The sequence below is a fragment of the Alosa sapidissima genome, chromosome 24 (genome assembly GCF_018492685.1).
Source record: "Alosa sapidissima isolate fAloSap1 chromosome 24, fAloSap1.pri, whole genome shotgun sequence".
Classification (NCBI taxonomy): Eukaryota; Metazoa; Chordata; class Actinopteri; order Clupeiformes; family Clupeidae; genus Alosa; species Alosa sapidissima.
Window position 1 is genome coordinate 14879041 of NC_055980.1, and position 17500 is coordinate 14896540.

At 49.4% G+C, this 17500-nt stretch overlaps 1 protein-coding gene across 5 annotated transcripts in view; it reads left to right on the top strand.

Moving 5' to 3' along the window:
* The window catches only part of LOC121699765 (zinc finger MIZ domain-containing protein 1-like), a 146572-nt gene that overhangs the window by 81635 nt on the left and 47437 nt on the right, over window positions 1–17500 (top strand). For all 5 annotated transcript variants that reach the window (XM_042082168.1, XM_042082167.1, XM_042082171.1 and 2 more), the window contains exon 3: window positions 9484–9608. In XM_042082168.1, the coding sequence (XP_041938102.1) occupies window positions 9540–9608 (69 nt within the window). In that variant the 5' untranslated portion in view covers window positions 9484–9539. The remainder of the gene's footprint in view (window positions 1–9483; window positions 9609–17500) is intronic.

A 17500-nucleotide genomic window follows, 5' to 3' on the forward strand; every position in this document is an offset into this window, starting at 1 on the left:
TGGCAAACACTGGAGTCCACTGGGGGATTATGGTGCTGTTTTTTTATTAAGGCAACAATGGAGGAGTCGGAGGAGGTAATAGTGGGTCTCTCTCACTCATTCTCTACTTCTCTCTCTCTCTCCCTCTCTCTCTCTTTCCTTTTTTCTCTCTCTCTCTCTCTCTCTCTCACTCCCACTCCCTCGTTCCTGGCCCTAACAAGCAGGTCTTTGTCCTGGGCAGCTTGGCCTCTCGGCAGCCAGAGAGGAGACACCTGGAGTCTGGTGCACGGCTGTTGTGTGTATGTGTGTATGAGTGTGTGTGTGTGTGTGTGTGTGGAGAGGGCGGTGGGGGTGGGGGGTTAAATTAACCCACACTTCCCGCCTCTGAGTGCAGCTTCGCGGGGAGCCTCTCTCCCTTGGGTCCCCCGCCCCTCCACGTGTGTTCTCTCAGCAGTAGCAGATCCTTAGTAGGAGCTCTGTGCTCTTTACGCATGGCCTTTGCAGAGAGCACGTTTAACGCCAGGGAACCTCTTCCTAAACAATAGTTCTAATCTGGCAGGACTGAAATGTTATTCACGTTTTAGGAACATTTAGAAGAGCAAAACAGTTAAAGAGGTCACTGTAAACGAAACATGTAAAGGTTTATCATTGTTTTTTATGTTTATTTTTGAGCCTTTTGCTGATGGTATATGATGGTGAAGACTGACAGGAAGTGAGCAGCTGAGGGTGAAGGTGAATAGCTGATGGGGCGGGACCGGAGATGACCACAGGGTCAGACTGCAATGACCGCAGAGGATTTGGGTCATATCACGGCGCAGACCAGAGCCAGCACAGGGCCAGATCGGGGTCAAATCAGTGCCAGATCCGTGTCAAATCCATTCCAGTATCATTTGTTGTCTTGGGTGAGCGATTATTGACTGTAAGCTATAGCCTCGCCACAGGGAGATGCCAGACTCTATTCACCCGCCCCCACCCTTTCTTCCTGCTCCTCCATCCCCCAGGTGGAGAGCCCGTGTCCCCCCTCTCCATCTTCACACCCCCCCCCCCCCCACCCCCCACGTGTGTCCTCCAGAGCCAGAGGGGTGTTCGGAGAGCTGTATTTACCTCTAGGCTTCTGTGTGGCTCCTGTCGCCCTATTTGTGTTTGATCTAACAGTGTTGGTGCAAACAGCACCTTGATCCAGCCCGGGCATTGTGTGCTTTTAACACCGCGCTGTGTTTGAGAGGGAGAGAGAAAAAAGGGAGAGAGGATGAGAGGGGAGGGAGGGAGGGAGGTTGGGAAGGAAGGAGAGAGAGAGAGGGGGAGTGAGGGTGGAGGTAGAGACAGATAAAGAGAGTAGGGGGGTAGAGCACATGTTAGTGTTGCTGTGCATTTCTTGTTAAGCAGCATCCCTGATGTGATAGGTGTGTGCGTGTGTGTGTGTGTGTGTGTGTGTGTGTTTGTCTACTTGTCTCCACACGTTCAGTTGCCTTTCACACTGCACATTAGAGGTGTAACTCACTCCCTGTTGGGCTGTCGAAAGGTGTGTGAAATCTGGTGTGCAACCAGGATTTGTGATGATCTAATGATCCTGTTCAGAGCAGACACACAGAGAGAGTGTGTGTGTGGGTGTGTGTGTGTAGATGATAGCCAGTTAGGGACTGGGAGAGAGCTCTGGATAGCCACAAGCTACACTTCCTTCTCTCAGGCTCAGTTGTAGGAGTCAGGTTTATTTTCCCAACCTGTTGCATATGTACTGTAGCACACTGTAGTACTCAGTGTCTGAGTGTTACTGAGAGATACTTGGCAAATATACTGAATATGTAGAACTGCAGGGTAGCACATTATCAGCTCAAACAAATGTCACCATGTCTACCGACACTGTCTTTGCACCCATATTCAGATGAAATTTTGCTGGTGTAGATAAAAATCATTTTTTTATATTTTAAAAATATAAATTCAACACTTTATTTGTTGGGAGAGAACACAGTATGAAAAGCTAAAAACTACTAATTAAACAAGGAACAACTAATTAACGACCAATTAAACAAGGAAATACTTTTTAAAATGCTGTTGTCTCTTTCACACACAGCGAAACACTGAAATTACTCTCACATCAAAACTAAAACCATTGTATGACTTAACATGTGTTGGTGTTGGTAGGGACCACCTCACCACCACTTCTTTCACTGTGGTGCCACTCCCTCTTGAACTACAACAGACTCGTTCATATTCATCTAAACCCATACGAATGTATACACTTATTCTGACAGAAGACACTTTCATATTCTCAAAACTCAAATGGCCTTCTGCAATCTCAAAACAGTCATTAAAACTGCTGATGAATAGCTAGTGGTGCATTGCCATAACATTAGCCTATGTCTGTGCTTTTATCAAGTGAATGAATATAACAACTCTTGCTTTAGGGCACATCTGTACATCATTTTTGAAGTTCTGCCATTATGTTTGAGACTTGAGAGAGGTTTGCTTTCTACATAACAGGACTCTCCTGGGCTAATAATATTTGGAAACTGCAGCATAATGGTTAACTTTCAGACTTTCAGAAGCTATTCCTCATTAAATTACTTTGTGGTATTGCTTCACTTACTAAATAACTGGCTTCAAGGCTGCATCATGTATTGCATGTTTGCGAGTTTGTGACCACTGATCAAGACACATACAGTACAACCCTTAGGGCTTTATTTTGCACACCAGCGCAATTGACTTTGTATACTCGCGCTTTTGTCTTTCCTATTTTGCAGTCAGCGCATATTGGAATTTTCCCTCCACGGGTAGGCTACATGTGCGCCCACGGGGGCGTTTCAGCGAAAATAGGGGGCGTGTTTCGGCGCAAACGGTCCCTGTTGATATTTTGCAGTTTCAGAAAACAATTCCGCCACAGACCAGGAACCTCCTGGTCTAAAGTCAGTGGCGCGAATTCAGATGCTATTTTAAGGGTGCATACATGCAGAAATGAATGCTATGCACACCGATCTACAGACACCCTGTGCACAGATGGAAACATTCAAAGCCTTGATAATATTTGTCCGTTTCCCGGCTTTGTTCGTGCATTGGTCAACTAAAAATTTAGTAGCCTATATAGTACATCTACATGCAATATCTTTACAACAACTACGCCTAATTACGACCTATTAATTTGGACAACTTTATACAGCCCTATAAAGGCTAAAGTTACCTTTTAGTTTTGTTCCAATTTACCGTTGTGTATGGCTTTAAACATTGTGTGCGCTTTAACACAGCCTATAAGCATTACTCCAGCTGCGCTAAGGTTTTGACATGCACCACAAATTTGCCTACATTGTTGTAGCCCATCTGAAATAACTCCAAAACTTTGCTATGTTCCCTCCATCCTTTCGTTGTTTTCAAAAAACGTTTTATATCCATGATGGCCTTGAAGTCTTGAGTTTGTGAATTCGCTTAAATAAGCTTATTATGTGCTGTTATTGTTAACCAGCAACCATAGACAGTAAAAGAAAGCAGCAAGTAGCCTTCGCTACAATTTCTGTAGTTGCTGCGTCCATTCATTGTTATTCTCTCTCCTGCTCAAACAAAAGTTGTGCGTGCATTAAGTTGATGATAACGTGTTTACAAACTCTACTTTACATAAAATAAATATTGCAAATAGCCCACTGTCATGCAGTTAATACTGAATACGGATACTGTGCAGAGTTGGAAAGTTAGGTCAACTTGGAAAATGTTTCTAGTTGCCTGTTGGTAAGGTACAGCCGTAGCTTACACCTGCAGGAGCGCTTGCTTGGGCGCCTGTGTTGCGAACACATTTCCACAAATCATGGATGTGTTGATGACATAAATTAGGAAATATCAGAGGACTTAATGAGACGAACTGCATGCCGATTCCATTTAACCCAAATGCCCCAGCAGCAGCACGAGAGAGGAGAGCTTATCTGACAGATCTGCATTGTCTATAGTGAGGTAATGTTAGATTACATTGCAAAAATATCACCATGCATTCATAAGCTCGTGATTCAGTGAGAGTGATCCCAAAACATCGGAAAGTGACATTTCTGTATTACATTTTGTCAAGAGGAAAAATCAATAGCAAACTGTTCACAACTGACTATAGCACTGTGAACCGTTCCTGGTTGCGCCAGGCAAATCCGCCATTATAATGGCAATCCGCTATGGAACAAGCGTGCCTGTTGTTAAAGGGAATGTGAGATGACGCTCTGATTGGTTTATTGCACGTTACGCCCAAACCACAATCATGAATAATGAAGCTGCTACAGACCACCCCATTTTAGATTTGCGTCGAGCGCAACAGTCCGCCGGTAAAATAAAGACAGCTCCAAAATCCGCCCACAAAGCGATTTGCGCAAAGTCAATTGCGTTAAAGTGCAAGATATAGCCCTTAGTCTTGCAGAACACAATTTCGTATTCATCTAGACACATTTCCATATGCACTTAGCCTTGCAGAAGATGCTTTCATATCCATCTGAACAAGAACATTTTCTGTACATTTTCAACAGTTACATAATGCATAGTTGTTCTTGATCTCTAACCTCCTGTACAGTTTCTACCGGCTGAACAGGTCATACTCTGTAAAAATGGTCTTTTATGTTGAATTTTGCACCTTTTCTGTTTGGGGGTCCTGCGCACGAGCTGCAGATGACATAGGAAGCCCTCACCACCACCCCCATCACCACCACCACCAACACCACCCATCCTCAGCTCTCTCCCCCCCCCCCAACCCTCATCCATCAGGCAGGCAATAGAGAGAGGGGGCAGTCATGCAGGAGCCCCCTCTGATTATAGAGAGATTACTTCATCCCTGTTTCTGTACACCCTTCACCACATACACACACACACACACTGCCGACATACCTCACTGACTCTCTTATTTGTTTCTGCCGGCCGGCGGCACACACACACACACACACACACACCTCTCCATCTCTCTGCTGCTTTTCTGCGCTGTCTTTTTTCTCATTATTGTTCCTTGAAATTAACTAGTTCCCCTGGCTGGCCACCTCTGCTGTGGAGGTGTGTGTGTGTGTGTGTGTGTGTGTGTGTGTGTGTGTGTGTGTGTGTGTGTGTGTGTGTGTGTGTGCGGGGCTTATACAATCCAGCCGGATGAAATTAAATGTACCTTTTTGTGTGTGGCTTTGTTAGACATCCTGCTCCCACCTATATACACACACACACACACACACACACACACACACACACACACACACACACACACACACACACTCCTTTCAGTGGATGCAAATAGACTCACACAGGGTTCGGTTCCTTCTTTCCCTCTTGTCTTGACGCTCACTCGAGCTCCGATGACTAATAGACTTTCTCACCCTTCTGTGTTTGAAAGCCGCTCTTAAGATAGCAATCAGCGCAGCCGTAGCCTCTGATCACCGCCACTCAACCAGCTCACCTGAGACTGAACCCACACATGCACGCACGCGTGCACACACGTGCACACACACACACACACACACACACACACACACACACACACACACCATAATACTTACCATCACCATCTCTAGTGTTTGTTGTGTGAATGGTTGTGTGTATGAGTCTGTAAACAGCAGGCAGCAGTGCACATGCATATACACACACGCACACACACACACACACACACACACACACACACACACACACACACACACACACACCACCCCATATATGTTCTGGAAGCTTTGTGGCAGGTGTGGCTGGTAACTAAAAGAGTCCACTCGAGTCTCGGCTCACCTGAGTGTACTTTCATTTCCTTAAGTCCAATGATACAGACTGTGCCATCTCTGTGCTCCCAACACACACACACACACACACACACACACACACACACACATACACACATACACACATACACACACACACACAAGGCCGTTAGTCGCTAACTGTGTGGGACATGAAATGCCCTGTTAGCCCCGTGATCGCACTCATGGTTTTAACTGCTCTGATGTGAAATATTTGTGTGTTTTGCGTGGTCGAGAAGAGGGTGGCTATATTGGATTGCAAAACACAATTACAACATAGATGTTGGCTTGTCGGCTGTGTGTGTGTGTGTGTGTGTGTGTGTGTGTGTGTGTGTGTGTGTGTGTGTGTGTGGAGATGATGACTGATATAGCAGAGAGAGCAAGAGTGAAGGACCAGTTCATCAACCACAAGGTCAGACAGGCTGTGTGTGTGTGTGTGTTGGGAGGTGGCAGCTGAGGATTTGTTGGGCTTGTAAAGGCTTAAAGCAGTGCAGCGCAGCCTTGTGTGGGCTCCTGCCGAACGCCTCGACAAGCAGAGAGAGACACCTGGTGGTCTCTGAGTGACACAGTGCTGACCCTCATGCATGCCTAAGTGTGTGTGTGTGTTTGTGTCTGTGTGTGTGTGTGTAAAGAGGGTGTGTGAGTATGCAAGGGGGTGCATGCATGTGTGTGTGTGTGTGTCTGCAAGAGGGTGTGTGTGTGTCTGTCTGTGTGTGTAGGCTAGGGGGTGGGGTGAGTGTGTATGAGTAAGTGTGTCTGTGTGTTTGTTTGTGTGCGAGTAGTCCAAATCCGGCATTGCAGCTGTCAGCTCCGATGTTCTCTTTCTCTTTCTTCAACTCTCTCTTCTCTCTCTCTTTCTCTCTCTCTCCTTCTCTTACTCTCTTTCTGTCCTTCTCTCCTTCTCTCTTTCTCTCTGTGGGTTCCTCCTATCTCTTCTTGTCTCTGCCTGCTGAAATAGCCTTCACTATATGTACCGCAGCTCGTCCGATTGCTCCACATATCACAGTAGCAGCTGTACGTATATGGAGGCTACTGTTTGTGAGCTGAATGAGCACTTCAGTGTCCAGTCCATCCACATGTATGAAATGTCCCTTTTGATACGCTGGGGGTCCCCAACCATTGCAGTTCATTTAGTGGATTCTGCATTGGTCAGATAGTTTTGGTCATTGCTTTGTGTCTGCATATCCAGGAGAGAATGAGAGCAGAGAAGATAAGCTGTGAAGTTGGTCAGAAAGACTTAACCTGTGGTCCATCTGCGGGGGGGGGGGGTTTAATGATGGTTTAATGAGTGTGTAATGAGTGTGTATAGTGAGGAATGTATAGAGCTCCCGTGGTCCCCGTGGGTTGCACGATAAATGCGCTATAGAAATACAAGTTACTTACTTACTAATTTAGTTTAAGAACCTCTTGTGTCGGTATCGGAAGCTCTGTAGGTATGGCCCTGTCTATTTCTCTCTACCTCTGCTTCTCTCTCTCTCCTCCTCCTTCCCTCCCCTCCCTCCCACATAATATCCTACTCCCTCTATCTTTCCCCCTCTCTCTCCCTCTTTCCCTCTCTACCCCCTTCCCTCTCTCTATCTCTCGTTCCCTCCTTCTAGATTCCACTCTCCTTCCCTCCCTCCCACAGAATATCCTACTCCCTCTATCCTTCCCCACTCTCTCACACTCTTTCCCTCTCTATCCCTCTCCCTCTCTCTGTCTCTCTCTCCCTCTCCCTCTTTCTATCTTCCTCTCTCCCTCCCTCCCTTCCTCCCTCTGTGGCAGTGAGAGTGGTAGATTACAGGCGAGCTGTTAAAGTCAGACTATCCTTCTGAGTGGACATTATCAGCACCGTACCACACAGAGCAAGCTCCAGACATACACAGAGCAGAGCACCGTGTACACCACACACACACACACACACACACACACACACACACACACACACACACACTGTGTGTGTGTGTATCTTACTAATCCACACAAACATCCCTATGTATGTGTGTGCGTTTTATGTGTCTTACTAACACACACACACACACACACACTGTCATTGATTGTGGTGACACTCTTCTTTGGAGTCAATGCACAAGAGGCGCCAGATAAAAGGAGGAGAGGAGAGGATAGAAGACGAGGAGAGAAGAGGGGGAAGAGACAAGGAGAGGAAAGGAGAGGAAAGGAGAGGAGAGGAGAGGGGGAGGAGACAAGGAGAGTAAAGGAGAGGAGAGGGGAAGGAGACAAGGAGAGGAAAGGAGAGAAGAGGAGAGGAGAGGAGAGGAGAGGAGAGGAAAGGAGAGGAAAGGAGAGGAGAGGGTGCTCCTCTGACAGCAGCCCAGCGCTACACAAAACTGCTGAAGAGTGATGGAGAGGTCAGGAGAGAGGAGGTTAGCAAAGAGGACACGCCGAACGACAGCAGCTGATGAAGGGTCTGAAAGAGAGAGATAGACAGGGAGAGAGGGAAGGAGAGGAAGAGAGACAGAGAGGGAGAGTAAGCCCTGATGTCAGTATACACACACACACACACACACACACACACACACACAGAGACGTAAACACTCCTCCCTAAAGCTCCAGGTCAGCGTGAGTTACAGCCTCTCTGCGGTGGCTGATATTTATTTGATGTTGAATGCGAGCGTAAATCAGCTCTCCCTGTGGCAGAGCAGATAGCCTGTAGGACTCAGGGCTCGTTTAGTAATGCCTGGAGACATGAGCACTCGGCTCAGTCGGTGGTAGTGGCTGAGGCGCTGCTTCCAAAATCAATAGTCTGTTTTTAGTCGACGCTAATGCAGCCTATGCAGAGAGAGAGAGAGAAAATGACATTTTCAGAAATGGCGACTGGAGCTCTCAGTAGGACAGATAATTGTTGGCCAGTGATTACGTAATGGCAGAGTAATGTCAACAAATGAGAGAATGTCATTTTAATGCACTCACTGTCCAAAGAGGTTAGGTTACCATCTCTCTCTCCTTTCTTCTCTCTCTCTCTCTCTCTCTCACACACACACTCACTCACTCACTCACACTCTCTCTCTGTCCCTCCATTCCATCCATTCATTCCTTCCCCTCTTATTGCTCTTGTTCTCTATCACTGCTGTTCTCCAACTTCAGTTTTCTACTTCAGCTCAGAGAAACAATGTATCCATATCTTTGTCATGGTTCGTGTGTGTACTGGAGAACACACACACACACACACACACACACACACACACACACACACACAGCGGCCCATTGATTGTCAATGACCTGATCTCCCTGAGCAGTCTTTCGACTTGGCCTCCCAGGCCAGACCTCCCCTAGCTTGCTGTGTTCAGAAGGGTTCCCCTGTGTGTGTGTGTGTGTGTGTGTGTTGGGTGAGAATGTCATCCACTGCGGCCCCGTGTCACTGGCCTAATCGATACCTATTCCTCTATTTCATTTCTGTCTGCTTGCCCCCTCCTTGTGTTCAACCTCGCTGTCAAGATTGCCCCTGACCGCTGCGAAGAACTCCCTGTTAACGGATGTCTCTTTGTCCTTCCATCACTCCCAGCCCTCCATCTCTCTCTCTCTCTCTCTCTCTCTCTCTCTCTCTTTCTCTCTCTCTGTGAATACTGATGTAACTCTGTGAGAATGTGTGATAAAGGAATTTTATCACCCCTCTCTCCCTCTCTCTATCTCTCTCTCTCTCTCTCTCTCTCTCTCTCTTTCTGTCTCTCTCTCTCTCTCTCTCTGAATGCTGATGTAACGCTATGAGAATGTGTGAGGATGGTGTCCTAAAGGAGTGTTAACCCCCCCCCCCCTTCTCTCTCTCTCTCTCTCTTTCTCTCTGCAGAGTGTGTGCAAGTTTGATGGCTCGCGGGTAGAGGAGGCCGTAGAGGGACAATCACGATGAACTCCATCCCGTCCATGGATCGGCACATCCAGCAGACCAACGACCGGCTGGTGTGCATCAAACAGGTGAGACATCAGCACCACCCACAGCACCACCCACAGACACAGCTTACTCACATCAGTCACCTCCCATGCAGTGGGGTGTGTGTGTGTGTGTGCATAGGGGTGTGTTTCTGTCTGTCTGTCTGTATGAATTTGTGTTATGTGCAAGGGTATTGATATGAGAGTCCGGGTTTATGCATGCAAGTGAGTGAGTGAATGAGTGAATGAGAGAGGGGTTAAAATGGCGCTGAGATATCTTCCCCTTCCTGTGTGCGTGTGCGTGTGCGTGTGCGTGTGCGTGTGCGTGCGCGTGTGTGGGGAGCAGGCAGAGTTTATGCTGATGGATGGGCCGCACTCCTCTAGTTCAAAGAGTTCTGCTGACACTAATTGCTGCTTGAAGTCCCCACCCAGTGACCCACATGCTTTCACTCCCCTTAAAACCACACACACACACACACACACACACACACACACACAAATGCATATATGCACTTATACACTATGCATGTTTACACACACACACGCATAGGAATATGTGGTACAGTACATACATAGGAGAGCACACACACACACACACACACACGTACAGTATACGCATATTTGTGTTGGTGTGTGGCTATAAATGGTAATCTGCTTGTTCTTTTATCCTGCCTTTGGAGGTCGAAGAAAGGGAAAGAGAGAGGGGGGGGGTATAGGAAGAGGGAGAAAGAGAGAGAGGGATAGAGGGAGAGGGAGAGGGGGAGAGTGAGTCATTGAGAGTCCACCTCTTCTCTGATTCACTGTCTCTTTCCACTGGTACTCTTTTACTCCAAAACACACACACGCACACTCACTCACCCTCTGCCAACAGTACACACACACACACACACACATATATACACACTCACTACACACACATATACTGTACACCCCCCTGCTGGTACCTCCTACTGATCCACATGCTTTCTCTCAGTTATGCAGACATGCTCTAAAAAGTTCAGACACACACACACTGTGAAGAATGAGACCTCACGGTCCAAACTCACAAAGGGGATGCGCGCTCTTTCAGGCAACCAAGGTACACGAAGACATTGACGAACCACAGACAAGTGCAAACTTTGTGCTAAGAGTGCTGGTTTATTTACAGTGTTCAAAAGTGATAAACAAAAACTTTGAAAAAAGGCTACAAACAAAAATCAACACGAGGGTTGCTCACACTTAAAGACTTAACTAAACAAAATAACCAATACAAAACTAATAGGGATTCAAAGAGTTAAATGTTCGCAAATCAAACCAGACTCAGCCTCACAGCAAGCTGCTCTCCCTATGCCACTCTCTCTCGAATGACAGAAGCTCAGCCTTTTTATGGGCCTACCCATTAGAAACGTCACTCAAAATGGTGGGAGAGTAGTGCACAAAACAATTAACAAAATAAAGACATTAATCATAACAAAAATAAACTTGCCTTGATCCTAACAATTTTACCCTTATTTTACGCTATAAAAATATATATATATATATACACACTTTCTCTTTCCCTAAAACCAGTTCAAAACCCTAACCACAATTACAGACACGCCATCAAAACAAAAAAATACAAAAAGATTGCAACTTTGACAGTTCGGGTTTTCTCGGGGGACCATTGATGGCGGGACACACAACAGGGAAGTGAATGCAGTCAGTGTAGATGCTATGGCGTGGGAATACGGGTGCGTGTGGTGGAAATGTTTGGTGGAGCAAAACCAGCGGGTACCTCGCGGCTTGCGGAGATGTTGTGGATGAAGCCTGGTGAGTACAGAAATATGTGTGACGCTATGTGACGGTGAAATATGAATGTGTTCAGAACGCGCTAAACCGGTATCGCGTGTAATGAACTTGCCAAGTGCCGTGTGCAGGTGTGTGCATGTGTGTCGGGAAATGTTTGTCAGTTATGTGTAGGGACAACGTCGGGAGCATTTGGGGAAAAGTTTAACTGGAGGGCAACTTTTCCACATTTCCCCCCTCCTCTGGAGACTCGACACAGGGGTGGCGAGACAGGTAGTCAGCAACCAGGTTGTGCTTTCCTGGCCTGTAAACAACCTCAAACTTAAAGGGCTGCAGCGCTAAAAACCACCTTGTTACCCTTGCATTGGTGTCCTTCATCTGGCCTAACCATTTCAGTGCTCGATGGTCTGTTTCAAGCCGAAAGTCTCTACCTAGAAGGTAGTAACGGAATGTGTCCAAGGCCCACTTCACCGCGAGACATTCCAGCTCGACAGCTGAGTATCGGGTCTCTCGTGGAAACAGTTTGCGGCTAATGTAGGCGACTGGCCGCTGTTGGTCGCCTTCCCCCTGGAGTAGGACCGCCCCCAGCCCAACCCCAGAGGCGTCAGTTTGGACTGTCCATGGCTTGTCAAAGTCAGGGCTCTTCAAAACTGCATCGCTGCACAGAGCCTCCTTCAACTCTGTGAAGGCTCTCTCGTGCGGCTCCTCCCACCTGACCCTTGCTGACCCAGACTTCCTGGTCAGGTCAGTGAGCGGCGCCGCCATGGTGGCAAAGTTAGGCACAAAGCGCCTGTACCACCCTGCAAGACCCAAAAAGGACCTCACATCCTTCTTGGTTTGAGGCCGCGGGCAGTTGCGGATGGCCTCGAGCTTGTCAGTTTGTGGGCGGATCACACCATGGCCCACAATGTGACCCAGGTACCGCACCTCGGGCTGAGCAATGGTGCATTTCTTGGGCTGGATCGTCAACCCAGCCTCGTGGACGCGTTTGAAGATCTCGGCTAGATGTTCCACGTGCTCCCTCCAGGTGGCGCTGTGGACCACGATATCATCCAGGTAAGCACCAGCAAAGGCCCCAGTCCCTTCCAGCACACGGTCCATGAGCCGCTGGAAGGTGGCTGGCGCTCCCTGGAGACCGAAGGGCATCTTTGTGAACTGGAACAGCCCACGGGGTGATCGGAAGGCAGTGTAGAGTCTGGCCTCCTTGGCCAGCGGGACCTGCCAGTACCCTTTGCTCAAGTCCAACGTCGTGATGAACCGGGCCCCACCCACCCGTTCCACCAGCTCCTCGAGCCGTGGCATGGGGTAGGCGTCGAAGTGGGTCTGGGCATTGACTTGGCGGAAGTCCACACAGAACCTCATGGTGCCATCCTTCTTCGCCACCAGGACAATGGGGCTACTCCAGGCACTGTCCGAGCGCTCAATGACGCCCAGTCGCTCCATCACCTGCAGCTCCTCCTGGAGAGCAGGCAGTAACCGCTCCGGAACCCGGTACATTCGCTGCCGCTTCGGGGTGGTCTCTTTCAGGTGGATCGGGTGCTCAGCCAGTGAAGTAGTCCCAGGCTGCCCGGTGAACAGGCCTTCTGGGATGATAGCCCGCAGCTCTTCCTGTTGCTCTGCAGTGAGATGGGAGAAGTCTGGTTCCCCTGCTATGCAGTCAGTGGGGAAAAACTGCTCAGGGGTGTCATACTCTTCCCTCACGGCTTGCACCATGAGCTGGTCACTCACTGGCGGCTTTCTGTCGTGGTACTCTTTGAGCAGGTTTATATGGAACACCCGCTGTGGCTTCCTCCTCCCAGGCATGTCCAGCTCGTAGGTGGCTGGCCCCATCTTCCGGCTGATGCTGAAGGGCCCCTGCCACTTGGCCAGCAGCTTGTTCTCCTCTGTTGGCAGGAGCAGGAGAACTTTCTGGCCGGGCTGGAACGTGCGCTGTCGGGCTGACTTGTCATACCAGCTGGACTGGGTCTGTTGAGCGTTCTCCATGTTCTCCCTCACCAGGGTCGCCATCTCCTCCATCTTCTCCCTCATGGCGATCACATAGGTGAGGATGTTCGTGGTAGTGGCGCTCGGTGACTCCCAGGCATCCCTCAGCAAATCCAGAGGGCCCCGCACTTGCCTCCCATACAAAAGTTCAAATGGCGAGAACCCGGTTGAGGCTTGGGGTACCTCACGGTATGCAAACATGAGGTAAGGGAGCCAGCGATCCCAGTCCTTGGCATTAGCACCCACGAACTTTCGCAGCATGCTTTTGAGGGTCTGGTTGTACCTCTCCACCAGCCCGTCGGTCTGCGGGTGGTAGGGAGTGGTCCTAATACCCCGTATCCCTAACAACCTGTAGACCTGCTTAAGTGTGTTCGACAAGAATGCTGTGCCTTGGTCAGTTAAAATCTCCTGTGGGATCCCTACCCTGGAGAATAACTGTAGGAGGGCAGGGGCAATGGTTCTGGCGGTGACTTTGCGGAGGGGAAAAGCTTCGGGATAGCGTGTAGCGTAATCACAGATTACAAGGATGTATTTGTGACCTGTCTGTGTGCGCTCAAGGGGACCGACAATATCCATTGCTATCCTGGTGAAGGGGACTTCAATGACAGGGAGAGGCTGAAGTGGGTATGGCTTAACCCTCTGCTTGCTGGAGAGCTGACAAGTGGGGCATGTCTTGCAGTGTGTGTGAACGTCTGTGTACAAGCCGGGCCAATAAAATCTGTTAGAGATTCTCTGCAGGGTCTTCACACTACCCAGGTGACCTGCCCATGGGATGTCATGACCCAGCTTGAGAATATTAGGTCTCAGGCTAGTGGGGATAACCAGCTGCTCAGTGCTGCCACCCTCTGGCTGGTGGTAAAGCAACCCATCTTTAACAAAATAGTCCTCCCCAGAGAGGGATTTAGCCTGGCCTGTGCTCACACCGTCAATTTCAGTGGCCTTACTGAAAAGATCTTTGAGCGTCTCGTCCTGCTCTTGTAGCAATTTCAAATCATGGGGCACATCCCAAACATCTGGAGCTGCAGTGGGGGGTACATTCTGCTCTGCACTCGTCATGGACTCAACTCTGTGAATCAGCTTTTCACGCCGGCGCTGATGCCGGCCCTTGCGTGGCCTGTTTGTGTCGGGGGGCGCAATCTCTTCATCATAGTAGGGGAACAATTCACAGACCTTCTGCTTCTCTGTCTCGCCATCTGCCACTCTTTTAGCCTGAGATCTGGTCACAACCATACTTATGGGTGAAGTAGATTGCACCAGCTCTGGCAAAATTGCAACATCTTGGCCCAACACTATGGGATGATGGAGGCCCTTCACTACTCCGGCTTTGAGAGTGTATGTGTGGCCGTGTACACGCAGGCATATTTCAGCTAGAGGGTATCGGTGCTCGTCGCCATTTACACACCGCACCCGTAGGCATCCTCCTGTCAGCATTCCTGGCTGATTAACCAGGTGGGGTTGCACCAGCGTCTGGGTGCTACCGGTATCTAAAAGGGCTCTAGCTGCTCTACCATTAACAGCAACATCAACAGTCTGCACTCTGTTCTGGACTTCTGGCAGACTGGTAGTGGTGACCTGAGCACTGGGACCAAAACTTCTTGGTCGCTTGTCAGGGCAGTTACGTATGAAATGTCCGGGCCTGCTACAATGGTGACATAACGGCTCAGTACTTGTGGGTGCGGACTGAGTGGATGCAGGTTGTCCATGTGGAGATGCTCTGGGTGTGTGTGGAGGTGTGCGACTACTTTGACCCCTACGCTGATCCCCACCCCTAGGACCCACTCCCGCACCATAGCCCGCAGACTTACCCCTCTCCGCAGGTTGGCTGAAGCCCTGGTAACGGAAGTCCTTCGGTCCACGCCGGGCGGCGAGGAAGGAGTCCACCAGTTCTGCTGCTCGTTGTCCGGTCTGTGGATCATGCTCCTTGACCCACACGCGCACATCAGGAGCCAGCGAACGCAGGAACTGCTCCAGAATCAGAGTCTCTCCGATCTCCTCCACAGTCTTCTCTGTGGGCTTCATCCATTTGGTGTAGAGGTCTTTGATCCGATTGTAGAACTCTCGTGGCGTGTCGCCAGGCTGGATGCGAGGGTCCCGGAACCTCTGACGGTAGACCTCGCAGTTTATCTCAAACTTGGCCAGGATGGCGTCTTTCACTTTCAAGTAGTCTCTGGCGTCTGCAGGATCCATAGCCACGTATGCGGCTCTCGCCTTGCCCGTCAGGTAGGGCACCAGGAACGTGGCCCAGTCAGCAGGGGGCCACCGGTATGCAGCAGCGAGCCTCTCGAACGTGGTCATGTACTGCTCGACGTCATCTCCCTCCTCCATCTTGGGCACCGACGCTCGGGTCCAGGTTGCTGGGGCTGGTCCTCCTTGGTTCATCACTGGGTGCTGGGGGGCTGCAGGCATCCACAGGGAGGCTGGCAGCGTAGCAGGCTGGCTACTCGGACCAGCAGGGACCATCGCTGGATGTGCAGCAAGAGGCACCACAGGAACCGCAGCAGGAGGCGCCGTGGAGGCGACGACAGCAGGGGGCGCCGTGGAGGCGACTACCGCATCAGCAGGCGTTGCCGAGGCGACCCCTGGAACGGCCCCTGGAGCTGCAGGGGGAACTCTTGCCCTCATTTCTTCCAGTTCGCCGTGGACAGTGTTGAGTTGGACCTGGACGTTCCTCCATCTCTGCTCCTGTTTGACGGCCTCCTTCTCCTGGTTGCTCAAAGCCCTCTGGAGCATCTTGAACATGGAGGCGAAGTCGGGTGCATCACTTACTTTCTCCCCGTCTGTTTCAGGCACCAGGTCTTCGACCCCCTCCCCGCCATCTTCTTGGCGGGTCGACATCAGCCTGCCCGTGTCTTTCAACCGTCGGTACGCCACCTTACTACGCACTTGGGCTCGTCTAGTCAACCTTTCTCTCAGTGCCCTAGGGGGCGCCACAATCCCACCGCTGCCACCACGTGTGAAGAATGAGACCTCACGGTCCAAACTCACAAAGGGGATGCGCGCTCTTTCAGGCAACCAAGGTACACGAAGACATTGACGAACCACAGACAAGTGCAAACTTTGTGCTAAGAGTGCTGGTTTATTTACAGTGTTCAAAAGTGATAAACAAAAACTTTGAAAAAAGGCTACAAACAAAAATCAACACGAGGGTTGCTCACACTTAAAGACTTAACTAAACAAAATAACCAATACAAAACTAATAGGGATTCAAAGAGTTAAATGTTCGCAAATCAAACCAGACTCAGCCTCACAGCAAGCTGCTCTCCCTATGCCACTCTCTCTCGAATGACAGAAGCTCAGCCTTTTTATGGGCCTACCCATTAGAAACGTCACTCAAAATGGTGGGAGAGTAGTGCACAAAACAATTAACAAAATAAAGACATTAATCATAACAAAAATAAACTTGCCTTGATCCTAACAATTTTACCCTTATTTTACGCTATAAAAATATATATATATATATACACACTTTCTCTTTCCCTAAAACCAGTTCAAAACCCTAACCACAATTACAGACACGCCATCAAAACAAAAAAATACAAAAAGATTGCAACTTTGACAGTTCGGGTTTTCTCGGGGGACCATTGATGGCGGGACACACAACAGGGAAGTGAATGCAGTCAGTGTAGATGCTATGGCGTGGGAATACGGGTGCGTGTGGTGGAAATGTTTGGTGGAGCAAAACCAGCGGGTACCTCGCGGCTTGCGGAGATGTTGTGGATGAAGCCTGGTGAGTACAGAAATATGTGTGACGCTATGTGACGGTGAAATATGAATGTGTTCAGAACGCGCTAAACCGGTATCGCGTGTAATGAACTTGCCAAGTGCCGTGTGCAGGTGTGTGCATGTGTGTCGGGAAATGTTTGTCAGTTATGTGTAGGGACAACGTCGGGAGCATTTGGGGAAAAGTTTAACTGGAGGGCAACTTTTCCACACACACACACACACACACACACACACACACAGATTCTTCCACACAGCCACTTAAGCGGCAACCTCTCCTTTCTTCTCGCCTGTTTTGGTTCTCGTCTGCCATGCAGCAGGATGGGTTCTGTGATGGGTCTAAAAGGGCCTCCACCAACACACACACACACACGCCACACACACACACACACACACACACATACACACACATACACACACACACACACACACACACACACACACACGCCACACACACACACACGCCACAC